This window comes from Tigriopus californicus, chromosome 11 (assembly GCF_007210705.1).
Source record: "Tigriopus californicus strain San Diego chromosome 11, Tcal_SD_v2.1, whole genome shotgun sequence".
Taxonomy (NCBI): domain Eukaryota; kingdom Metazoa; phylum Arthropoda; class Copepoda; order Harpacticoida; family Harpacticidae; genus Tigriopus; species Tigriopus californicus.
The window spans coordinates 568,640-590,149 of NC_081450.1; the positions used below are offsets into that span (position 1 = coordinate 568,640).

The 21,510-nt window shown below is 49.4% G+C and overlaps 6 protein-coding genes across 7 annotated transcripts; 3 read left to right on the forward strand and 3 right to left on the reverse strand.

The window, feature by feature from the left end:
• The first annotated feature begins 969 nt into the window (after nt 1-969).
• On the forward strand, nt 970-3,099 carry LOC131891009 (fructose-bisphosphate aldolase-like). Its single transcript, XM_059240485.1, has 4 exons — nt 970-1,289; nt 1,504-1,770; nt 2,346-2,804; nt 2,883-3,099. The coding sequence occupies exons 1-4, from the start codon at nt 1,111-1,113 to the stop codon at nt 3,067-3,069; spliced, it is 1,092 nt and encodes a 363-aa protein (XP_059096468.1). The 5' UTR covers nt 970-1,110; the 3' UTR covers nt 3,070-3,099.
• Nucleotides 2,891-5,961, reverse strand: LOC131891008 (COP9 signalosome complex subunit 5-like). Its single transcript, XM_059240484.1, has 3 exons — nt 5,386-5,961; nt 3,766-4,327; nt 2,891-3,648 (listed from the first exon to the last, which is right to left on the reverse strand). The coding sequence occupies exons 1-3, from the start codon at nt 5,701-5,703 to the stop codon at nt 3,374-3,376; spliced, it is 1,155 nt and encodes a 384-aa protein (XP_059096467.1). The 5' UTR covers nt 5,704-5,961; the 3' UTR covers nt 2,891-3,373.
• Nucleotides 5,962-8,776: 2,815 nt separating this feature from the next.
• Nucleotides 8,777-9,759, forward strand: LOC131890645 (mitochondrial import receptor subunit TOM20 homolog B-like). Its single transcript, XM_059240040.1, has 2 exons — nt 8,777-9,028; nt 9,445-9,759. Exons 1-2 carry the CDS (start codon nt 8,777-8,779, stop codon nt 9,757-9,759), a joined length of 567 nt encoding a protein of 188 aa, XP_059096023.1.
• A 182-nt stretch (nt 9,760-9,941) lies between these two features.
• LOC131891010 (coiled-coil domain-containing protein 97-like) lies at nt 9,942-10,846 on the reverse strand. Its single transcript, XM_059240487.1, has one exon. It carries the CDS (start codon nt 10,652-10,654, stop codon nt 9,989-9,991), a length of 666 nt encoding a protein of 221 aa, XP_059096470.1. The 5' UTR covers nt 10,655-10,846; the 3' UTR covers nt 9,942-9,988.
• A 280-nt stretch (nt 10,847-11,126) lies between these two features.
• Nucleotides 11,127-14,474, forward strand: LOC131891007 (major facilitator superfamily domain-containing protein 12-like). Its single transcript, XM_059240483.1, has 2 exons — nt 11,127-11,299; nt 12,686-14,474. The coding sequence occupies exon 2, from the start codon at nt 12,693-12,695 to the stop codon at nt 14,166-14,168; it is 1,476 nt and encodes a 491-aa protein (XP_059096466.1). The 5' UTR covers nt 11,127-11,299; nt 12,686-12,692; the 3' UTR covers nt 14,169-14,474.
• LOC131891005 (gamma-tubulin complex component 6-like) lies at nt 14,473-19,838 on the reverse strand. Of its 2 annotated transcripts, XM_059240482.1 has the most exons (6): nt 17,697-19,838; nt 15,585-17,445; nt 15,277-15,484; nt 15,007-15,200; nt 14,883-14,910; nt 14,473-14,646 (listed from the first exon to the last, which is right to left on the reverse strand). In XM_059240482.1, exons 1-6 carry the CDS (start codon nt 19,509-19,511, stop codon nt 14,577-14,579), a joined length of 4,176 nt encoding a protein of 1,391 aa, XP_059096465.1. In that variant the 5' UTR covers nt 19,512-19,838; the 3' UTR covers nt 14,473-14,576. The 2 variants fall into 2 exon arrangements, with proteins under 2 accessions (XP_059096465.1, XP_059096464.1); XM_059240481.1 differs by lacking the exon at nt 14,883-14,910 and having other exon boundaries at nt 17,697-19,837.
• Nucleotides 19,839-21,510: the final 1,672 nt, after the last annotated feature.

Genomic DNA, 21,510 nt, shown 5'->3' on the forward strand with positions numbered 1-21,510 from the left:
AGAGGCCATGCTACATACATACACTCAAGGTGGGGAAATACTTTTTGAAGTGCCATCTTGATCGGTCCGCACTTCAAATTGAGTAAAATATCAATCATGCTTCCGAAGATATTCGATGAGCGAATCTTACAGGGCACTTGAAATTGAAAAATAGAATATCCAAAAGTGAAAGTGATTCGTCGATTAATAAACTATAATATTGATTGTTCTCACCTAACAAAACTCATCACATTTTTAATTTTTTTTGTTTCAAGAGGGGCAGGTTTTCTCTGCATCGTTTAATAATGAATAGAAATATAGTCATGAGGAAAAAATAATCGATACTTTTGCCTCTTCTACAGAAATTCCGAATCAAAAAAAACAAAAGATGTCTACACCGCAAAACATCCACATTTACAGGCAATCATTCCTATTTCGACCAGTCCATCCCGTTTTCTTTATCATTGGGTAAAATCGGGAGGAATCATACAAGTACGGTGTCTGGCACCATCATTAGCTTTCATAATGTTTTGGTCATCTTCGGGCTGATTTTATCTCCTCAAATCATGTGGAACGTACTCTGTGAAGAAATAGTTCGACGCAGAAAACTGTTTTTCTTCTGGTTTTGCATGCAACATACACACAATCTGTTCTTGGAAAACATGGCGCCCTAGGAGTGTAGAACCTCTAGAACCCAACAATACTAATAAATAAAAAAGAGCGAGAGAGATAGAGAGAGCGAGCGATTGGAAACTTCATCAGTCCGGTAAAACAGGTTTCGGCTTCTCCTCGTTGATCCAAGATGCATATCCCCCATCCAGTCCATCCAGTCCACGGCTATCATCATCAGGCAAGCTTCCACAAGCACCCACTACATACACTCGCCCAACAACAAGTGTCGCCTCATAGTACACTTGCCACTTGACTCTCTGCTTTGGATTTCCATCACCGAGACAAGCCGAGAAACAGGTTGGAAATCCTGGATGGCGGACGCAGCTATGAAACAACTGGCTGAGCTTAACCTAAAGTGGAGAACGCCGCTTCTCCCAGGAATCTGAGTTGATTGCCAGCTTTCAATCCGACCTGACCTCTGATCGATCCAGACCCTGCCACGCCTAGCTCCACAACAAGATGAGCACCTACTTCAACTACCCCTCGGCCGAGCTCCAAAAGGAGCTGAGCTCCATCGCCAAGAAGATGGCCACCCCCGGGACGGGCGTGTTGGCCGCTGATGAGTCTAATGGCACCATGGGCAAACGTCTGGCCAGCATCAATGTGGAGAACACGGATGCCAATCGCCGGGCCTTCAGGTGAGGATTCAGGTTTCCTTTCATTCTAATCCACTATTCAATAACGTGTGTGCCACAAATGAAATGTTGATAATCATCCATCCCATTGGACCCGTCTGGAGCCTCAAGGGCTGGCCTGGCCTCGCCGCATCAATGATTGGTCTGGTCACCATTTGGAAGCTCATGCATGGGTCAGCAGCACGTGCTCATCATTCATATCATGCTCATCTTTCAGGCAATTGTTGTTCACGGTGCCCAAAGAGAAGTTGGAGGGTCTGTCTTCCGTGATCCTCTTTGACGAGACGACGCAGCAGAAATGCGACGATGGCAAGAGCATGATTGAACACATCAAGGAGTTGGGATTGGTGCCCGGGATCAAGACCGACAAGGGCGTCAAGGATTTGTTCGGCTCCGAGGGCGAGTGCACCACCCAAGGGCTCGACGACATGGACAAGCGTTGTGCCGAATACAAGAAGTTGGGCTTGGACTTTGCCAAGTTCAGGTAGGTGTTGAGATCAGCCGGGGGGAATTTAAGTTTTCAATTCAACTCTTCAAATAAGTAGCCGACGAGTCGATCTGATTATTAAAAATATCGAGTACAAATTCAGTTTCACATTCGACATTCCCATTTTGATTTGCCACAAAAATCGGTGTTCCACCATCTACTTTAAACTTTAATCAGCTGTCCGAGTTAAAGCATAAGGTCTATAGAAGTATGCGTTAGTTAAGTACTTCCGCTCCTCTTATACCTAGTATTATTAGCGTAGTACCTCCAACCTCATCCGATTTCATTGCATATGGCGAGTTTTCAGACCACTTTTTGTTATTTTATTATAATTGGCCTGAACCCCGAGCTCAGTTATAGTCCAGGCACACATGTTGATTTAAATTACCACCCAAAAGTTTCAGCATTAGCCAGTTCTTCCATCCACTCTTCTGTATATTATTCTTTTTCTGTCGACTTACCTAATCCACGACAGGATCAAAATGAATTTATATTATACATTGTATTGGTAACAATCAGACCTGGCTATTATTATCCATTGTGCTTTTTTTTTTTCATCTTGCCAAACACAGATGCGTGATCAAGATCGGCCAGAACATCCCGTCCTACCAAGCCATCATGGAGAACGCCAACGTGTCGGCTCGCTACGCCTCCATCAGTCAAGCGAACGGTCTGGTGCCCATCGTCGAGCCCGAGGTCCTCTGCGACGGCGACCACGACTTGGACCGGTGCCAAAAGGTCACGGAGACCGTGTTGGCCGCCACCTACAAGGCCATGAGCGATCACCATGTGTTCCTCGAAGGCACGCTCCTCAAGCCCAACATGGTCACGCCGGGCATGCAGTGCGCTAAGCGGGCCACGCCCCAAGAGATCGCCCGAGCCACCCTCACCGCCCTGAGCCGCACCGTGCCCCCGGCGGTACCCGGGATCGTGTTCCTCTCCGGTGGACAGAGCGAGGAGGAGGCCTCCATCAACTTGAGCCACATCAACCAGATCACGGACATCCCCAAGCCGTGGAACGTCTCCTTCAGGTATTTGTTGAACATATGTTGAGATTTTGTTTGCATGAAATATGGGACGAATCTGACACTCGCCCGTTTGCAATCTAGTTTTGGACGGGCTCTCCAGGCCTCGGCCTTGAAGGCCTGGGGCGGCAAGAACGTGCAAGCCGGCCAAGAGGCTCTTCTAGCTCGGGCTAAGATCAACGGCTTGGCTCAATTGGGCAAGTATCATGGAGATGGTAAAGCCACCGGAGCCGCCGGCGAATCCTTGTACGTGGCCAACCACCAATACTGAGAAGGCCCTGATGACCCCCCAACCCCCGGACATATATGAATGATATCAACCCCGACCGACTACTCACTGACCAAGGATTAAGAAATTGTAACTTTGAACCCAAGTATTGCATGCCTAAATGTTAAGCAGCCCAGCCCAATGTCGAGACAAATTGAAGATAGACAATTAAAAAAAAAAAAAGAGCGTCAAATTCACGATCACGTTCGTCCCTGATCCGGAGTGTGGGACGTCATTATTCTTTTGTTACATTGGAGGCGGGGCGAGCGAGACAGGAGAGGTACGTGTACATATCAAGCTTCATTATTCACGTGGCCGTGGCCATTTCTTGATCGGCGACATCCCCGCGGCAAGCATTGGCCGTGTGGTTGAAGAGCCGGTCCTTGATGACTTGGGTCATGGTCCCGCTGAGAATCTCGGCTACAATCTTACACGCATCTTTGGTGGCCTTGTCCAACTTGTCCTCGGTCTTCTTACCGCTGCCGCTACCGCCGGATCCGTCTTCCAATGCGGCATAACTGCCCCGCCCAATGCTGCCATTCTCCCACGCGTCCATTTTATCGGCCAGATCGTTGATTTGTCCTGCACCCAAGACACATACAATAGAGAGAGAGAGAGAGAGAGAGAGAGAGAGAGAGAGGCCACATTGCTTGAACCGGGAATATGTAAGGGATTTATGATTGCTTGGTTGGCACTTACCCGTGGTGTACTCGGCATTGGTCAAGAGCGAGCACGAGCTGAGCGTGTTGACCCAATAGTGGTTCCACAGGGAATCCAAGAGCTTGCGGTCCATGGGCGACTTGAAGTATTGGACGTCCATCTGGTAATAGGACTTGCAATGCACGCCAAAGTCCTCGATCTTGTTCAGCGGAATGGTCTGGTATTCACTGGGTCCCTCGTCCGAGGGCTTGTAGCCCTTGGGGTAAGTGCGGAAGGCGCCCAGGTTGACCTTGCCGGCCGAGATGGTGCGCACGGGATCGACCACGATGGCCACGAACGGGTCTTGGTAGTTCTGGTTGAGCATCTGCGTGGACACGTCGATCCCGGACAGCCAGCAGCCGTAGCCCGGGTGGGAGTGGTACCAGCCAATGGCGTTTTCGAGACGACCCACCTTCTTGGCCGCTTCGATATACTCGGTCATGTACTCGTAGCCCTGGGCTTGGGCGTTGACCCGCGTCTCGGTACCTTCCACGGGCAGGGCGAACGCGTCCATCACCACCATCTGATTCATCTCCACCTTGCCCAAGAGCAGACCCATCACCTGCGAAAAAAACAACTCTTCAGACCCGTTCAGACCCGTTACTTTAATCGGGTATGACTTGGGAGGTGAGGGGGATGATTGGGTCCCGGATAAATTATTTTTCTTTTTTAGGGAAATGCAGACGTTTCAAAACACCACAGTCAGAGGCTACCAAAATATTTTTCTTATTCGATAGAATCATCATTAAAAAACAAAAAAATGGGTCGCTTAAATGGGCTTAACAGCTGATCAATGTATGCAACAATGTTTTACAAATAAATACGGGTAAAAAGTTTTAGAATAAGAATAAATGGAGTAATGGAAAAAAGTGCAAGTAATGATCCGCAGGCAGTAAAAACGATTTTGAAACCAAGAAAAGAACAAAAAGCACCAAAACATGTTGCAAAAATGTGCACGTAATAGCATTGCACATATGATTCACTCAAATTCTGCTTTGTTATCATTGGATTGCGTTTGTGAGCTTCTGTTAAATTCATCTTTTCAGTCATACCTAAGCATTGCATCAGCATTGGACAGTGGCATCGACAGTCAAATTAAAATAACAAAATTGCAGACGACCTTGCTGGGTCACAACCCTCCTGACTCTTCTTGGTGTGTTTAAATATTTCCTCTTAATATCCGTCAGCGCCCAAAGCCCAAAACCATGCATAAAAATGTGCAAAAAACATGAATTGTGCTCCTTATGTGCTTAACCCTGTTTTGGACAAAAAATGGATAACGCATTCTTTGATCGTTTTTATTGCCATAATTCTTATACGTAGTCTTCGTCAGTCTTCGCCAAATGAAACATTGAAGGAACCCGTAAGATCAGTGAGCACTTCATTGTTTCTTTTTCGCTTTTGAACAGGCTTATATCTTATATGCGTCTGAGAATTTATTTGCCTGCGATAAAAAAATATTTCAATGCTTCCAAAAATTTTTTTACACATTATTTGCCCCTCATAATTGATCATGAGTCTTGGCCAGGATCCCAGCCTGATTGACATGAAGATGACCTGAAGGCCGGCCGGCCGGCCTTTGTCGCTTAACGAGATGTTTGGCCTGAAGTTCGTTCTTACCTCGATGTTTCCACCGGATCGGGCGTGCATGACCATCTTGAGGAGGGCCAAGGCGGCAATCTTGATGTCCTTGAAGAAGTGTGGGTCCTTTTCCCAGGGCTTGGCGCTCAACATGCTCTGCTGGGCGTTGCGATCGTACTTGTAAATGTCCTCCGAGGCCGTGAGTTCCATCACCTGATTGGACATTTCCCACGTCTTTTGGGCGATGGCACTCTGCGACAAACCCCCACCACCACCCGAGGAGGTTGAGGCTCCGCCCGTCGATGCGGCACCAACAGCTACGGCGGCCGCAGGTGAGGGGGCGGGATTGCCGCTCATGTTCCAAGGGCTGGCCTGAACTGCACTGGGTAATGGTCTCAAACCGGGCGGGTGGATGGATAGCTTCTATATATATATATCTGTGTCAAGAGGCCTCAAGGAAATGAATGTTTTGTTCTGCCAAGTCTCGTGTCGCAACTTGAATACCAAATCACTCAACCTCTATTTTGACGCTGGGTGGCACCGGGTGGCAACGGGCGGTACTTTTGGGCTGGTTATGGGTAGGGCCAAGACGAACTCAAGATTAGAGAAGTTCTTGGGAGGGCCTAGTTATGGGATCCAGCCAAAAATCGGAATCAGAAATCCGTAAGCGGGTTTCACTGTAATATTTCGGAAAATTTACAATCCATTGAACTCAACCTCCCGACCAGAACTTGGAAGAATCTTAGGGCAGCTTTACACTAGGATGGAAAGCCGAGATTGAATCCAGTTTGAGGATTGAAGTAGGTCTAGGGCTGGGGCGAGTTCAGTTTCAGCGAGTCTTTTACTGTTCTCAAGTGGAGCAAAACGACTCGTACATCAAAACTCGTCCCACCACTAGTCCTTTTCCATCCTCAAACCGGATTCAACCTTGGTTTTCCATCCTAGTGTAAAGCCGCCCTTAGTCACGCTCTCGAGGCCAGGCAGATTTACTCGCCATTGACGTGTTTTAGGCTGCAGCTAGTAGGACAACCCGGTTTTTTCTATGGTTCAAACTTTTAGTTGTCCAAGTTGAGGTTAAGCTAAACAGTTGATACAACATCGACGAACAAAGAAATTTGTCTGGCGCGAACAAAAATTACGAGTGTAATGACTTCGTGCAAAGTTCCAAAATAGTTTTGATGTCAGTTGTTGCCCTAAACATTCAAGCATTCCTTGAAAGTGAATCATAGGCGTTTTAACATCTACAGAGCGAAAAAAGAGCTGACTACTGCACGATGCTTGAATTCCCATCTCAGTCATTTTAAGATATAAACAATTCAATACATGAAAACCGGAGCTTAATGGCTGGAAATGATCAGCAGTAGCCTTTTAAAAAAGATTTTTAAAAAGAGGGTGAAATCCGATCCAAGGTAAGGCCTAAACATCATTTCAGCCCTGTTTCTTAATGAGATCAAAGCCTATCAGGGTATCCGACGACAAATGGATAGACCTCCAGCTAGATTGCGGGCTCCATAGTTAGACGCAACATGTGAACTCTAGACCGGGGTTACCATTAATCGCAATCCTGATTTGTTTTGTTACATTAGGATGTGCTGAAGCTCTTCTTTCCCAGTTGCTTGTTGGCCCCAGCCAAGGATGTCTCAATATGTGTGTATCCATAGTGGTCCTGGCCTAAGTTTTGAAAAATGATTTTGAACCATCAGAACCATCAGAGCGGTCCTATGAGATTTCAGATTCAGGGGAATTCCAAGAGATTATGAGTGAGATGTTCAGTCCCAAAATTGTGTCCATGTCAGTTCACCTATAAGATGGCTTTTTCTATATCATCATGTGCATGAAGAAAATATGTGCATGGAAAGAACGTGATTCGGACCCAAAAGTTTTCAATTCATAGGTTATGAAGCCTAAAAGAAAAAACTGTCTGGCTGGAAGGTTGGCAACCGCTCTTAACGCAATATCTTTTGCGGTTTAACCACCGTAATGTGGAAATTGTCAAAATGCCTATGGCTGCCATTCATGTTGAGCCATTTATTCAGAAATAAATGCTATTTCACCTGCGATGAATATGTTTAATAGAAGAGAACCAACACTACTATTCAAGAAAAAAAAACCACCTCCACTTTGCAATGACTGTGGCCTGAAACTTTGTAATGTTCTGTCTTGGGACTAAAGGCATTTCAGTAAAGCTATACTTCATATGGATGGGGACCTTTAGGCAAGCTCTGGCAGGTTCCTTTGTTTCCTGGTACCAGTGACAGCGATGCAAGTTTGGAGCTTCAAACATGTTTTTGAGAAGCTGACCCTTCTTTCACATTACTATAAGAGGAACGGTCAGCTTCGTTAAAACCAGTTCGAAACGCGAATTTTGCATCACTGGTATTGGCAGGCAAGTTTGTTTGCTGGTACCAGCGCTTGCCTAAATGTCCGAATAGCACATAATCTTCCAACAAAACAAATGCTATTGGATAACAAATGGAGTGGAGGCTAGCAAAAAAAAATAATGATCTGAACCAGTCTTGACACCATTACCTAATGTGATAATCGGTTTTTTGGCTCAGAAGCAACAAATATAACTTTGTCAAATATCTAGATTTTGAACTCTCTCTTCAGTCATTTGCCTTGGTTTGAAATAACTTGATGGGGCTTGATGCTAATTTTCGATTTTTTGGTTTTTTGAAGCCGAAGCTGGAGTCGATTTGGTTTATAATAAATCTATGATCTGGTTCATAATAAATCTATGATCTGGTTCATAATAAATCTATGATCTGGTTCATAATAAATCTATGATCTGGTTCATAATAAATCTATGAACTGGTTCATAATAAATCTTTAATCTAGTTTTAGATCGAATGGCATCTGCTCCAACCGACGTTTGGAGCCGGATTTCTTTGCTTCTGTTGCGTGATTATGAAAACATAACAATATATCACCCGACGTGCGTCTTCGTTTTCACTTTCCGTGACTGTTCTGAAAACAGCTTATAGCGATGCTGCTGGGCTACGGGTCAGCTTTGCCATTGAGCGGCCACGGAGGCCAATGTTGCCCTTCGAGTATACTTTTAAATCAATAGCCAAAACAATGGAGAGGGGTCCTTTGAATATGCTTCTTCGCAAAGAGTGTGGGATATCAATTCCACAGGTTGGCCCTAGACTCAAAATGCAACATCATTGCTTGAGGCGTTGGTCAGGTGGCAGCCCTAAATTGTGTGTCCGTCACAGTATGTGTCTGTCTGTCTGTCTGTCTGTCTATCTATCTATCTAGCACGTACGAGTGGAGGCCAGAAAAGCCCTCGTGTTTCACGCCTCCTCCTAGCTAACCTGGACCCGCCCGACGTACGTACCTGAGTGGCCCACCCTTCCCCTCGACCTTGAGACTTGATTGGGGCGTTTGCGTGCTGTTGGATTAATTGGAGAAGTTGGATTAGGGGGTCATGACCAGTTCGGTGGCTTCGTCGTCGTTGTCGCCCACAGGGCGAACCCTGAGTTGGTGCGCGGGCCTGGGTGCGGCCGCTTTCCTGGGCTACTGCTTCTATTTCGATCGATCGCGTCGCGCCGCCCCGGATTTCAAAAAGAAGTTGCGCGAAAAGCGTCGGCATGCGGCTAAACGGGCGGCCGCCCACCGGGGACCCGCCTTGCCCGATTTCTCAGATCACGAAGCCGTCCAACGCTTCTTCTTGCAAGAGGTGAGTGGCGAAATGTGTCAGTCAGGTCAAAGACATCTCTTTTTTGGAGAGATATTTTAAATTATTGGTTTCTAGCGGGCCAAGTTGGTCCGCTAACATGGCAAGTCAAGACACGATAGTTGACCATTAGACCCAAGTCCACCTGGCTAGTTCCAGGCATGATTATGGATGGGTGGCGACCAACGTTGAGGCGGGTGAAGACGGCCATTTTACCCATCCACTCGACAATTATTGAACCAGTCTCGGAGTGAACCCCCGGATCTCTCCATTTCACAGCCAGACGTAATCAGCGGCCCGATTTTCCCGATCCACCCCAGTCATTTCAGTTTAGGCCCATAGTACCACCATATATATATATATATATATTGGCACGGCTGGCTTTGGACTCCAAGGGTTTGTCATTCTTTGTGTTCCAGGTGCAATTAGGCGAGGAGCTTTTGGCTCAGGGCGACATCGAGAACGGCGTGGAGCATTTAAGTTTGGCCGTGGCCGTATGCGGGCAACCCCACTCGCTCCTGGGCGTGCTCCAACAGACCCTTCCCCCTCAGATCTACCAGCACCTGCTCCAAAATCTGGATTTGGCCCAACAACGCGTGCGCAGTCACGTGTCGCGCAACGTGGCCGGTCTGATTCGCCCGGGGACCGAAGGCCCACCCGCCTCGGCCGGGGCGGCCCCGGGCTCGGGCCCGGCCGGCCTGGCCTTGGGTCTGAACGAAGAAGACGTGGAGTAACCCGGCGGGCGTGACATTATGAACCACGGTGAATTAGTGAACTGAGTAGCGTAGCGTCCCAGGCCCACCCACGCGTTGGATGCACCAACCTGGAGTGGGCGTAACCGCCGACCGAATGTCAGCCGTTTTCTTGTGTCGATGGAAGTCGAAGGCTGCGTGGCTCCATGACCACGAGGCCAGGATGAAGGAATAAAAATATATTTAAAAATGCCCAGCCATTCTGTCCCAGCTAATCCGCGTCAAAATACGCCTCTTGAGCGTCCCGGTCCAATTGGTCCCAATCGTCCCAGGTGGGATCGTGGTCCACACGAGCGTAATCAAAATCCGGCTCGCCTCCGTTTAAAAACTGTTGGCACACGAGTTGGCGGAACTCGGCCGTCAAACGGGTCCGAGCTGCCGGATCAGTGGGCGGGTGGTCCAGCCCATCCTCGTCCTCGGAATCGAATTCCTCCACCGTGTGGGCCTGGGCTGAATCCCGAGCTTGGTTCCGATCCCATTGGTCCAGGATCAGGCTCGACCACCGACCGTCGGTCCCATCTGGGGGCGGTGGAGGCCAGCTCAGATCCGGGCCGCAGATTTGGGCCCAGAGCCCCGGATGACGTTGCCGCATGGCCTGGGTCGAGAAATACGCGTCGGCTTGCGCCAACTGGCTTTGCATCCAGCGATAGCGACGATTCCGGTTGGGGCGGGCCGGGTCTAACGGGCCGGAGGCCGGATCAACCGTCCGGTTCGACGCCCTTTCCGTGGCTTGGGCCGGGCGACCACTCGGCTTGGGGTCCGAACCCGGGGCCGTGACCACCGGTCTGAGGGCAGGTTGGGGCGCGGGTGTTGGCCGGACCGGCGTCCGCTCAGGTAGCTCGCCCCACATGGGTACGGGTGGACCGACTGGATCCATTGATGAATGAGCGATGGGCTGGCTGGACCTGGATTCGCGCCGGTCTAAGATGGGCTGCTTTTGGGGGTTAGGTTTTCATGGATTGTCGGATTTTGAAGTCTGGTTAGTTTGACTAAATGACCGCTAGGAGCCAAGTAGAGGAGAAAAGGGCAGCACTAGTAAGGTGGAAATTTCCGTCCATTTGTCTCGAGTCTAGCAGTGAGCCCATGAGGCGGTCGAGGCCTACGCTTTTTCGGTCAATCGGGTCGTTTCCCATGGGCTCCTCCGACACGATGGTGGCTGAAGCCGTGCCTCACGTTCGAATTAGCCTGAGGCCTGGGTGGTCAATCAGGGGCCAATCGGGCCAATCCGAACGGGACGTCGATCTGCCCGACCTCTGACCTATTTTGAGCCAATCCAAGTGGCCTCACTGTGGTTTCGTGGTTTCGGCATCGTCCCCCTTTAAAAATTGCACTCAGTCGATTCAAGTCCTCATTCACCGCCTTCACCTCGCTCAGTTGGGTTTTAGTTGGGAATTATTCCTTCGGACTAGTGACGACCACGCCATTCCTTCGGGCTGTCTGGCTGGCTTGGCTGAGCCAGGGGATTTCAGGCTCCGCCCATTCATCCAGCACAGCCACATAACCACCCCCCTTCACCCCTCAGGTACATAAATAGACTCGGACTACCACTGATACTCCTAGTGACCGGGTGGGTGTTCCCAACGGCCAACGGGGTTCATTTGTGCCTGAGTGCCAAGCGTGTCAAGCGTGCCAAGCGTCACTTTTCATTGCCCAACCAGCGGCCAAATGCTCAATAATATTCTCTAGACGTAACGTTTACACCTAGAGAATCGTGAGATATTGTCAACGTAGAAAAAAAGGCATGAAAATGACAAGAGTATCCGTAAGAGCACCCGTGTCACGGGTAATTTCAAGGCACAAACATGGGCTTAATAATTTTCGCCAAAGGCTTCCGGCTCATTGGACGCGGAAAACCCGATTTTTATTGGGCTGTTTGATTAACAAGCCATGAAATTTCAAAGCTTAAAATTGACTAATTCCTTCAGCTCCTCAGGTTAGGTTCGTAATTTGACGCGTTCGGCCTTCATGTTATGAGACAAATGACATGAATGGTTTTTCAATTGGGTATGGTTTGTGGGCAGAAGACAAATGTGGACATAAAATGAACTTCTAAGAGTCCCAAGCCCCCCAAAAGGATATGCTAAAATCAAGAAAAAGTGTACAAATTTTCGTCGCCCTCATTTTTAGGCTTCGCTCTTTCTATTGTATGGAACTATGGCAACATGATGTTCACACACGATTTGATGTCAAAATGGTATTTTCGGTCTTAGTTCTTTTTTTGTGTGAATCAACGGCAAAAAAGTATATGATGAGTTAAAATGGTTTATGTAAGCAATACTCAATTTAACCAAAATGAAGTGTCTTCTCCAATCTTTTCGAACAATAATCAAGCAGTTTTTACCTTGGAAAACACCAAGCTATTTGAATACCAAACAAATAAAAAAATTCTTTCCCCATATTTTGGCTGAATTCGCCACCAATAAAATAAACAAACCATTTTGAATAGAAATCGAACTAGTGTTTCCCACCCCCAATCATACGTTAACGACTTGAGATTCATGAGTCAACCTACTTAGTGGCGTGGAACTTTGGAATAGTTGGTACATCACCTAATAAGCTATGCTCTGTGGATGATTTCGCTCCGAAGATCTGATTTCCAGGTTGGGCTAAATTGTTCCCAATTTTTGACATGAGTTTGGACCACGAGGAGGCCTCAACATACTGGTCAATCTTGGTCATGGCCATTCAGCTCTCCCTGCGTATCATATAACCATTCATTTTCTGCTGGGCTTATAGTATGGGAGATATTGGCCAATGACCCCCCCAAGAGAATGAGTCTTCAGGATCTGTTAAGCGATCAACCTTTGTCTGGAGCTCCCGCCCCCTTGCCTGCCGATGAAATGAATCTGAATCTTTGGAGGTCCACTTTGCTGACCGGGTCTACGACTTTCATTCCATTTCGTTCCAGGACCAGTATGGCCGATAGCGGGCCCGCCCCGGCCCCGCCTCGGCTCCGTCGGTCCCAGAAAGTCGGTTACGCCCTGGGTCATGTCCTCAACGATCTGTGCTCGTCCATGTGGTTCACGTACCTTTTGTTGTATTTCCACAAAGTCATTCGCTTCGACAACTTCTACTCGGGCGTGGTCCTCTTCACGGGTCAGATGGCCGATGGACTAGCCACGCCCTTCGTGGGCTACTTTTCCGACCAGGGCGACGACCTGACTCTGTGTCACAAGTACGGCAAACGCAAGTCCTGGCATTTGGTGGGGACCCTCTCCGTCCTGGCCAGTTTCCCCTTCATCTTCCTGCGGTGCATCGGATGTCAAACTGCGGATGACGAGGCCCAACTGGTCTATTATGCGGCTTTCGTCATCATCTTCCAATTTGGGTGGGCCGCCACCCAAATCTCCCATCTGAGTCTCATTCCGGATTTGACCGATTGTCAGAACGAACGCACCGGCTTGACGGCTTACCGCTACGGCGCCACGGTTCTGTCCAGTATCTCGATCTACCTCATCACGTGGCTGTTCTTGGGGACGGCGGGCGGGGATGATATGATCGGGCCCGAGGACGACGTCCAATTCCGGAACATCATGCTGTGTGCCGTCGGTTTGGGCGCAGCAGCCTCGGCTTTGTTTCATTACCTGGTGCAAGAGGACCCGCATCAGGAGAACCGCCTCAACGGCTCGGTCCGACCCGATGGGACCTTCCATCGCCGGATGCTGGTCTTGGATTGGTTCAAGGAGCCCACCTTCTATCTGGTGGGCCTGGTGTACTTGTCCACCCGCTTGTTTGTCAACCTGACTCAGGCGTATATTCCGCTGTACCTACAAGTGACCCTCCAGTTGCCCTCGACCTTTGTGGCCGTGATTCCGTTGGTCATGTATGTGAGTGGCTTGGCCACGTCCATCGCCATGAAATGGGTCAATCGTGTGGTCGGTCGGAAGCTGACCTTCATCCTGGGCTGCTTGATCGGAGTGATAGGATGCATTTGGATCAAAGTGGGCTGCCAGATGAACACTAACGGAGTGGGCATAGAGATCTACGGCGTAGCCGTGGTGGTGGGCGTCGGCGGCTCGACCATGCTCATCACGAGCTTGTCGTCCACAGCCGATCTGATCGGGATCAACAACGACTCCGGGGCCTTTGTCTACGGGGCCATGAGTCTCTTGGACAAGATCTCGAATGGCGTGGCCGTCATAGTGATCCAGCAATTCATTCCCAGCAACACGGACACGTGCATTCTGTGTCGTGAGTACTTTCGTGATATTCTTTTCTTCGTGTGCGGAGGTGCGGCTCTCTTGGGCGCCCTGTCCATGGCCGGGTTATACCCGTTCACCCTGGGACAACGTGCCCGGGATTTGAGAGCCCGAGCCTACGAGAGTCTGCCCGGGAATTCGTATCCGGAAATTGGAGCATCTAGTGAGGAGCGTGAGCCCATCCTGTCGTGAACATGTTGATATCTGTCTATCTTGATACAGTTTTGTCGAGATTTCATTATTCACTTTTTTACCCCACCCGTTATTCAAATGAGATGATAATGAAGTATTCTGTCCTTGACGCTATCCAAGTCAAAATTGTCCCACCCGTTGTCACAAAGCTACCTTCAATGTCATACTTTACCGAGATCATCATTGAGCCTCGCGATATTCTCGAATCTACGAAATAGCAAACAGCTTTCGAAAGCAATGCTGAACAATAATAGTCTTGTTGATCTGACCGAAACAATAAACAACAAACAGCAGTATAACAATGTACTAGTCCATAGAAATCTATTTTAAAATCTAAGCATGTACTTGTGTTCCATAACGTATATATTCCTTCATTCAAGAGTCGCTCTCTTCGTGTCATAATATCCGTTAAAGTTGAGGCAGAGCAACAAATCGTAGAGGTGGTGTTCGTAACCTCTCACAGCCAGTTTTTGCACCACTGAAATGAAAAATACGCGATGGGCTTCAATAAAAAAAAAGGCTCTTCTTAAATTCCAATTCAACAAGTAATCGAACGGTCAAGCTGATTCAAAGAAATATATATTCACATGCAAACCCGCTCCGATTTCGGGAGTGGCTAGCCTTAAATCAACATCTTCATCCCCTAAGTTGTGAATCCGAATCCGGAGGAAATCGAAGTTAAAACACCTCGTTCTTACAAATACCCAATTTTACCTTTTGCTTCGTCGTTTAAATATCCATTCTGAAGGGCGGTGCATGAATAAGTGTAAAAAGTGGGTGGGTGGAGTGTTGTTGTGCACATTAGTTGAATCAATCCGAGTGTATTTGCCCCACTTACCTGTGTACAGAAACTTGGAGTACTCCTGAAACACCCGGTATGCTTCCTGGATTTGCGAGTATGCCGGGTGTTTGGCCTCTCCAGACTCCAGGATCCAAGGCTGACTTGTCAGGAGTAACGAGAACTTGACCACAATGTTGAAAATGTCGATGATGATCTTCTGAACGGGCTTGGCCTTCTTATTTAAGATGCACCTAAAACACGGCAACACCGTTAGAAAAGGACATGATTACGATCAATGAGTCTGCGAGGATGTAAAGTTCTACGTACCTGAAAAGGATTTTGTTCAAGTATTTCATATGAGCATCGTAGAGGGAATCCAACGATTTGACTTGCTCGCGAATCGCTTTCTCGAACTCGCCCCAAGACACGTCCAACACTTGCGTGGTCACGTAATCTTGCGTGATGGTCACGAAATTCAACATCTCGTGCCGCATCAGGTGGATCTGACGGATCTGCGAGCAATGCTCCAATCCTCCTGTAAAGAAGAACCACATGGGTTTGGAGCGAGTGCCAATCAATGATGCATCATTGCATCATTGGATCATTGGACACTGGTATCAAGGAAAGCCACTTACGGAGATGCTTGAGATCGAAAAAGACCTGCTCCAATCCCCAGGCCGCTTTCCTCAATTGGAGCAGGAACTTGAACACGTCCCCGTACATTTCTACGGTCTCGGGCGTGATGATGATGTTGGTGGGCCACGTGGTGCGGTAGCCCAACTTCAGACAATCCAAGATGTCCTTGGCGTCGTTGTAGTCGTGGAAGGTGAACCCCACGTTCTGGGCTTTCCCGTGTTTCCCGTCTTTCCGCCCTTGGACCGAGGTCATGAGCGAGTTCTCCACAATCCGGTTGAGCGTCACCGGATTGAGGATCTCGCTGGCGGTCTTGGCCTCCGACACCTCGCTGAAGATGGACCTGGCCAAGTGCTGAGCGAACTCGCCGTCATGAAGGAGCAAGTAGCTCCTCAGAGCCTTGAGCTCGTCCATGAGTTGGGCTTCCACCAACATGTAGTTCAACATGGACTCGTTCACCACTTGGAGTTGGGCTCTCAATGGGATCAGGATCGAGTTCTCCATGAGCATGGACAGTGGAGTGAAGGCTTGAGGGTCGAACTCCTTTCCCGGTGGATGAGGCGTGTCGAAAAACGAAGAGAACCGTTGAACCTCGGGGGCTCCCAAATTCGGGAAGCTCTGTGCGTATGGCCGCACTTTCAAACGGGCTTCGATCAAATCAAATTGGGTCTGATGAGAAGGTGTGATCGGGCTCTGCGAGACCTTGCCCTTCTTCGCGAACCTGGATGGATAGAGGACCTCTTCAATCGTCTTGGAGGAGGTCACGGCTCTGCGTCGCCCATCGATCACCGAGAGATCCGTGGGGCGGGCACGGGTTCGTCGTGTTGTGGGATTGCCGTTGTCATCGGTGGTGTGTTCACCATTGGAGGGACTCTTTTCCAATGCCGAGCTCAAGGACACGTAGATTGGCGGTTCTTGAGGCTTTCGAACGGCGGCCAAATTGTCGAGGGCCTCGATCTTCTTGTCGCTCTCGGCGTTCTCGATGAAGGAATCGGGTCGTTTTCGCTTTTGCGAGGAATTCAACTTGGATGATCGCCGAGAGAATCGCGACGAGTCGGTTTGCGGTTCTGAATCGGAGGAGGAGGAGGACTCGACTCGCCAGTGAGACAGACATTGTTCCCGCACCCAAACCGGGAGTGTGTTGAAGTCCTCGGTGAGGATCCTGTGCTGCATGTCGTCGGAGAATGTGAAGAAATCGCCAAGGATCGCCGTGACCACATTGGACTCCTCATCCTCGAGGACGAGCACAATATTCCGTTGCTCGTCCTCTTTCACCTTGAGCCTTTTCCAGCGGGTCTCCGAGGCCGACTGCTGGACTCGTCTGGCCTCGTCCTCCAACATTTGGATCCTCTTCAGTTCCACTTGTGTTTTCTTGTTCTCTTTTCGCCAGAAGAGGATTCGCTGGCTTTTGAGTTCCATTCGGCGAATTCGCCAATCGTTTCGAATCTCTCGCTGATGAGCGGCTCGCATTCTTCGCTGATTGAGGGCCTCTTGTTCGGCCTTTTCGGCCTGCTCTTTGAGCACATCCTGGGCGGCTTTCTGGGCCGCCAATCGGGCGAACTGGCGATCCTCGGCTCGCTTGAGCTCCTTCTCAGCTTCTTTGCGGCGTTTCTCCTCGAGCATTTGGTCTCGCAACTCTTCAAAGGCCAGCCGTTTGCGGCGATCTTCTTGTTCTAGGACACTCTTCCGATGCTCTCGGATCTTGTCCAATTGCTCTTTGTGTCGTCGACGAGCCACTTGGAGCACCTCTTTCTCCTCCGCTAATTCCAGCTCCAATTGTTTCTTGAGCGTGCAACTCTTGTCTTCCGCCAGAGATCTCATGGATTGAACGTACGCCGCACAATTGGCCTTTAATCGGGTTTGCTAAAGGAAACAACACATGAAAGGCCAACTTCAGATGCTATTAACTATCAAACTAGGGCTACATACAGGTTGATGACAAGGGGTCGGAAAAGCAAGCTATGAACCAAGGCAGTAGAGTGTGAAAATTTGATCAAATCAACCAGTTATTTTGGTGTTTTTTGTCACGTACGCAGAAGAAAGAAAGAAATCTGAAGAGCAAGGTGGGGAAAACTAGCGCATTAGGCCGACTGAGTGGCTAGAAACACACATACCTCGATGGGCGTGACCAGCAACTGGATGGTGGGCTGACCCAAGACCAGAGGCGAGCACAAGTGATGGGCGGGCGAGCACAGCTTGAGCAGATGCATGGACTTGCCGCACACGTACACCTGGTGTTGGATCTCATTGATGAAATTCCCACCCCCACAAATACTGGCGTCCAAGGGCAAATCGGCCACCGTGTGCGCATTGGTCCAAAACATGCGGTTGCGTGACATCAGAAACGCCGCATTGGACCCGATGCCGAACTCGTTGAACTCATCCTGGCACATGCCTTGGAAGATCCAGCGCTCAAGGAATCGGAAGTAAGGATGAGCGCTCTGCTTGAGCAGCGAGACCATCACATAGTAGAGATCCTGGGTGTGGATGTGCAGGGTGCGATCAAACAGATAGCACAACAATTGAATGCCCACGGGTAAAGGCTCGGGGTGGTCATCACCCAATTGGCACAACCGACCTAGAAACTGAATCTGAATGGCTAACGGTCGCAGAGCCGAGAGCAGATCCAAAAGGCGCGTTTTGACCCGCACGATATTGAGCACGGCCGTGCGGTAGCCGCGCAAATATTGACCCAGTCCGCGGAGAAAGCCGGCCAATACTAAACCCACGTGGCGAGGGCCGGAGGCGGCACTGGGATGGCTTTCGAGGTCAGAGAATTGTTCTAATCGGCGGCAAAAAGCCCCGCACACCAACAACTCTTGGAGGGCCGAGGCTACGGCCTCCGGACTCAGCCCCGGTAAAGTGAGCCCACTGTGTCGGCAGTGAAAGGACTGGCTGGGCTGGTGGTAGCCAAAGGTTTGCGATTCGATGCCCATCATGAGATAGCCCATGTGACGGAGGAGGGTAGGGGCCGGTAGCACCACCAAATCCGGCCTGACCAAGCTCGGGTCCACGTGTTGCCATTGCGCCCAGCTGCAACGCCAAACGTGATGCATGGACGACAGACCCATTTCGGTCAGATAGGGCCGGGCTAAAGGCGGTTGGGGCGTGCCTAAGGCTTCCCACGTGCGATGGTCCGATATCTCGAGCGAGAGGAGGGCCAGCCACAGGTTGGGTTCGAGCTGGGGCGACGTGGGGGCGGCAGGCGGCGGGGAATCATAGCCTTCATCCGGCGGGTCGAGGCCCCCCGAGGTGGGCGGGGGCGGGGGACGGGCACACCGCAGGCCACGACGACCCTGCTCGTCTAAGGTCCAGGCTAAGGGCGGGATGGGCACCAAATCCGCGGGCTGGCTGGAGCTACTCAAGAAGGTCAAGCCCGTGCCGGGTGTGGTCGGTAATGTGACACGGGCCGGCCCCACGCCATCCGGCGGTTGCCGGGCGGGCCACGTGATTGGGCTATAGGGTCGGACGGCCGAACCCGTACGGCTGGTATCGTAAAAGGCTCGGTCCAGCCCCGGTTCAGGCAGTCGAGATGGGGTGGGTGGGACGAGGGGCGTGGTGGGGGGTTGAGCTAGGGCCACTAAGAGTTGGATGACGGGGGCGGCATCCGCAAGTTTTGATCTGGCCTGAGCGGCGCGCTGAATGGCGGCGGCCGCATCCGAGTGACCCGTGAATCGCAGCTGAAAGCACCAGGCCGCCAGCTGGTCCCAGACCGTCCCGACGGTGGGCGGGCCCGAGTCGGGCTGATCCCGGGATCGATATCGGAGTAGTGTGTGCATGGCGCGTGAGCGCCAGAGGCGGGCTGGGCCGGCGGGCCCATGGGGCGTGGTGAGTGGGACGGGGTGGAGTAGATGGGTGGTGAGTCGACCCAGATCGGCCCACAGTCCCCCGGCCTCCGGCTCCAGTGAGAAGCGAGTCGGGGGATCCATGCATCCAGACGTGGGTCAATCACTCAGGGGGCCCAGAGCCTGGGGCGGGTCTGAAGGCCAGGCCCAAGTGGCCCAGGTGGCCCAGGTGGGTCCAGCTTATCCCTGGAATAATAGGGCACCCATCCTGATGGTATCGAGTGGATCAATGGCTCAATGGCTCAATGGTTCCATGGTTCCAGGGCACTCACGGTGGATTCTGGGAATGGCCATGAGTTCAATCGCATGCTGATCGCAATCGCATATTATTCTGACATTCTGCAGGCACAGATCCGGAATGCAAGGAACTGAACAGGCGGGAATCCTTCAGTCCCGATTGGTTTGTTGACATGGAGTTGCGCCCTAGGCCCACCAGGGGGACACCATCAGGGTACTTTAGTTGCGGGATTATCAATTCAAGTTGGAGCATTGTGTTCAAAATCACCACTGCCATCCTCAACACCATGATTCATCCAAAGAAGATGACGGACTTTTTTCACCCTTGTCTTACCTGCGTCTCGTTTTTGATTAGATAGGAATGGATTGAGTAGGGCTCTGTATCTCGAAGAGTACCAAAGTGAGATCAGCCAAGGACACTAAAGACTCTATAGAGTCCCTGGATCAGCGCACCATAACAATTTTATTTTCATTTCTTTCCAAAACAATGAGTTTACCTGAGCCCCAGATCCAAACCAAACGCATGCATTGACATAATATTCTCTGATTCGACGTGTCATATACGGCTTTAGCTATCCTTTCGACACCCTTTAACGTACTTCGAAAGTTTCAAATGCCAGTTGTTGAGTCACATTTTATAATTCCATTTAACAATACCTAGAAGAGTAACTTAAGCCTTAAAACAAACTCTTAAAGGATAAATATTTACAAAAATGTGTTTAGTTTGGATCTGGGATCCATGTAAACTCAATGTTTTGGAACAGAATTGAAGGTTCAAAATAATCTGCAATGGTTCTCTGAACTCACTGTTACACTCTTTTAATACAGGGCACTTGGATTGAGTGCAAAGAGAATGAAACTATTTCAGACCACTATCTAGATGAGTAAAACAGGCCAAGCTGGAATTTCTCTGAAATGTTTTTAAAATGCGACAAACACCACCCACTATCTTTGGGAATTAGCTTGAATCAAGTTTTACTCACTTCACAAAATTATAACAGTTTTTAGCTTATCAAAAATCATTGACCATTGCTACATGAGCAAGCATATCTAAAGACCTTTTGTCTTAGGAACAAGGTGAACAAAGCCCTTTTCATAAGCTTTATTGTATGGCTCTTGTGCACGTATACATGTATGAAACTGAACATGCCATCTTCAGCATTAAGCAAAAGAACGATCCATAATCATGGATCAAGTTATTGACCCCTCGGTTCCTTTTTAGCCTGTGGCTGGTTTGGCTTGGTCTTGTTATATTGAAAGTAACAAAGGAGGGCTTTATGAGAATTGTCAGGGTGTGCATCAAAACCATCCATGCAACGCAATGTCACGTTTTTGTAATCACGCAGCTAGAGTACCAAAATCGGACTCGGAAAGTCCGTTTGACACTAGGGGGACCAGGCCAATCTCATGGTGTTCGTCACCATGGGCGTGGGCGTTGGGTGAAGACATTGACTGCAACTAGTATCAATAAAATAAGATTGTCTCTCTACATAGTACGTTTAAGTGTGGTTTTACAGAGTAGTAATATCTTTTATGTTAATCAAAATCAATAGGGCTTGTCAAGTGAACGCGTCCATGAACAGCTGACGTTATTCCATGGAGTAAAATCAAAGACAACATGCCCAGCCAAGCCGCATTGTGCATGCATTAGAAATATGACATTAATTCCATTTTACATGATTGTCTAAGCAAATAGCATTGTGGTATAGAGCCAATTTGATAGTGCGTTCACCAAATTAAACATACCAAACATGGTCATTTTGTTGGGTTTTGTAACACAGCTCACTCAAAATCACTCGATTATTAAAAATTCAATGGGCAAACGATGCGAGTAATGTTTGTCTTA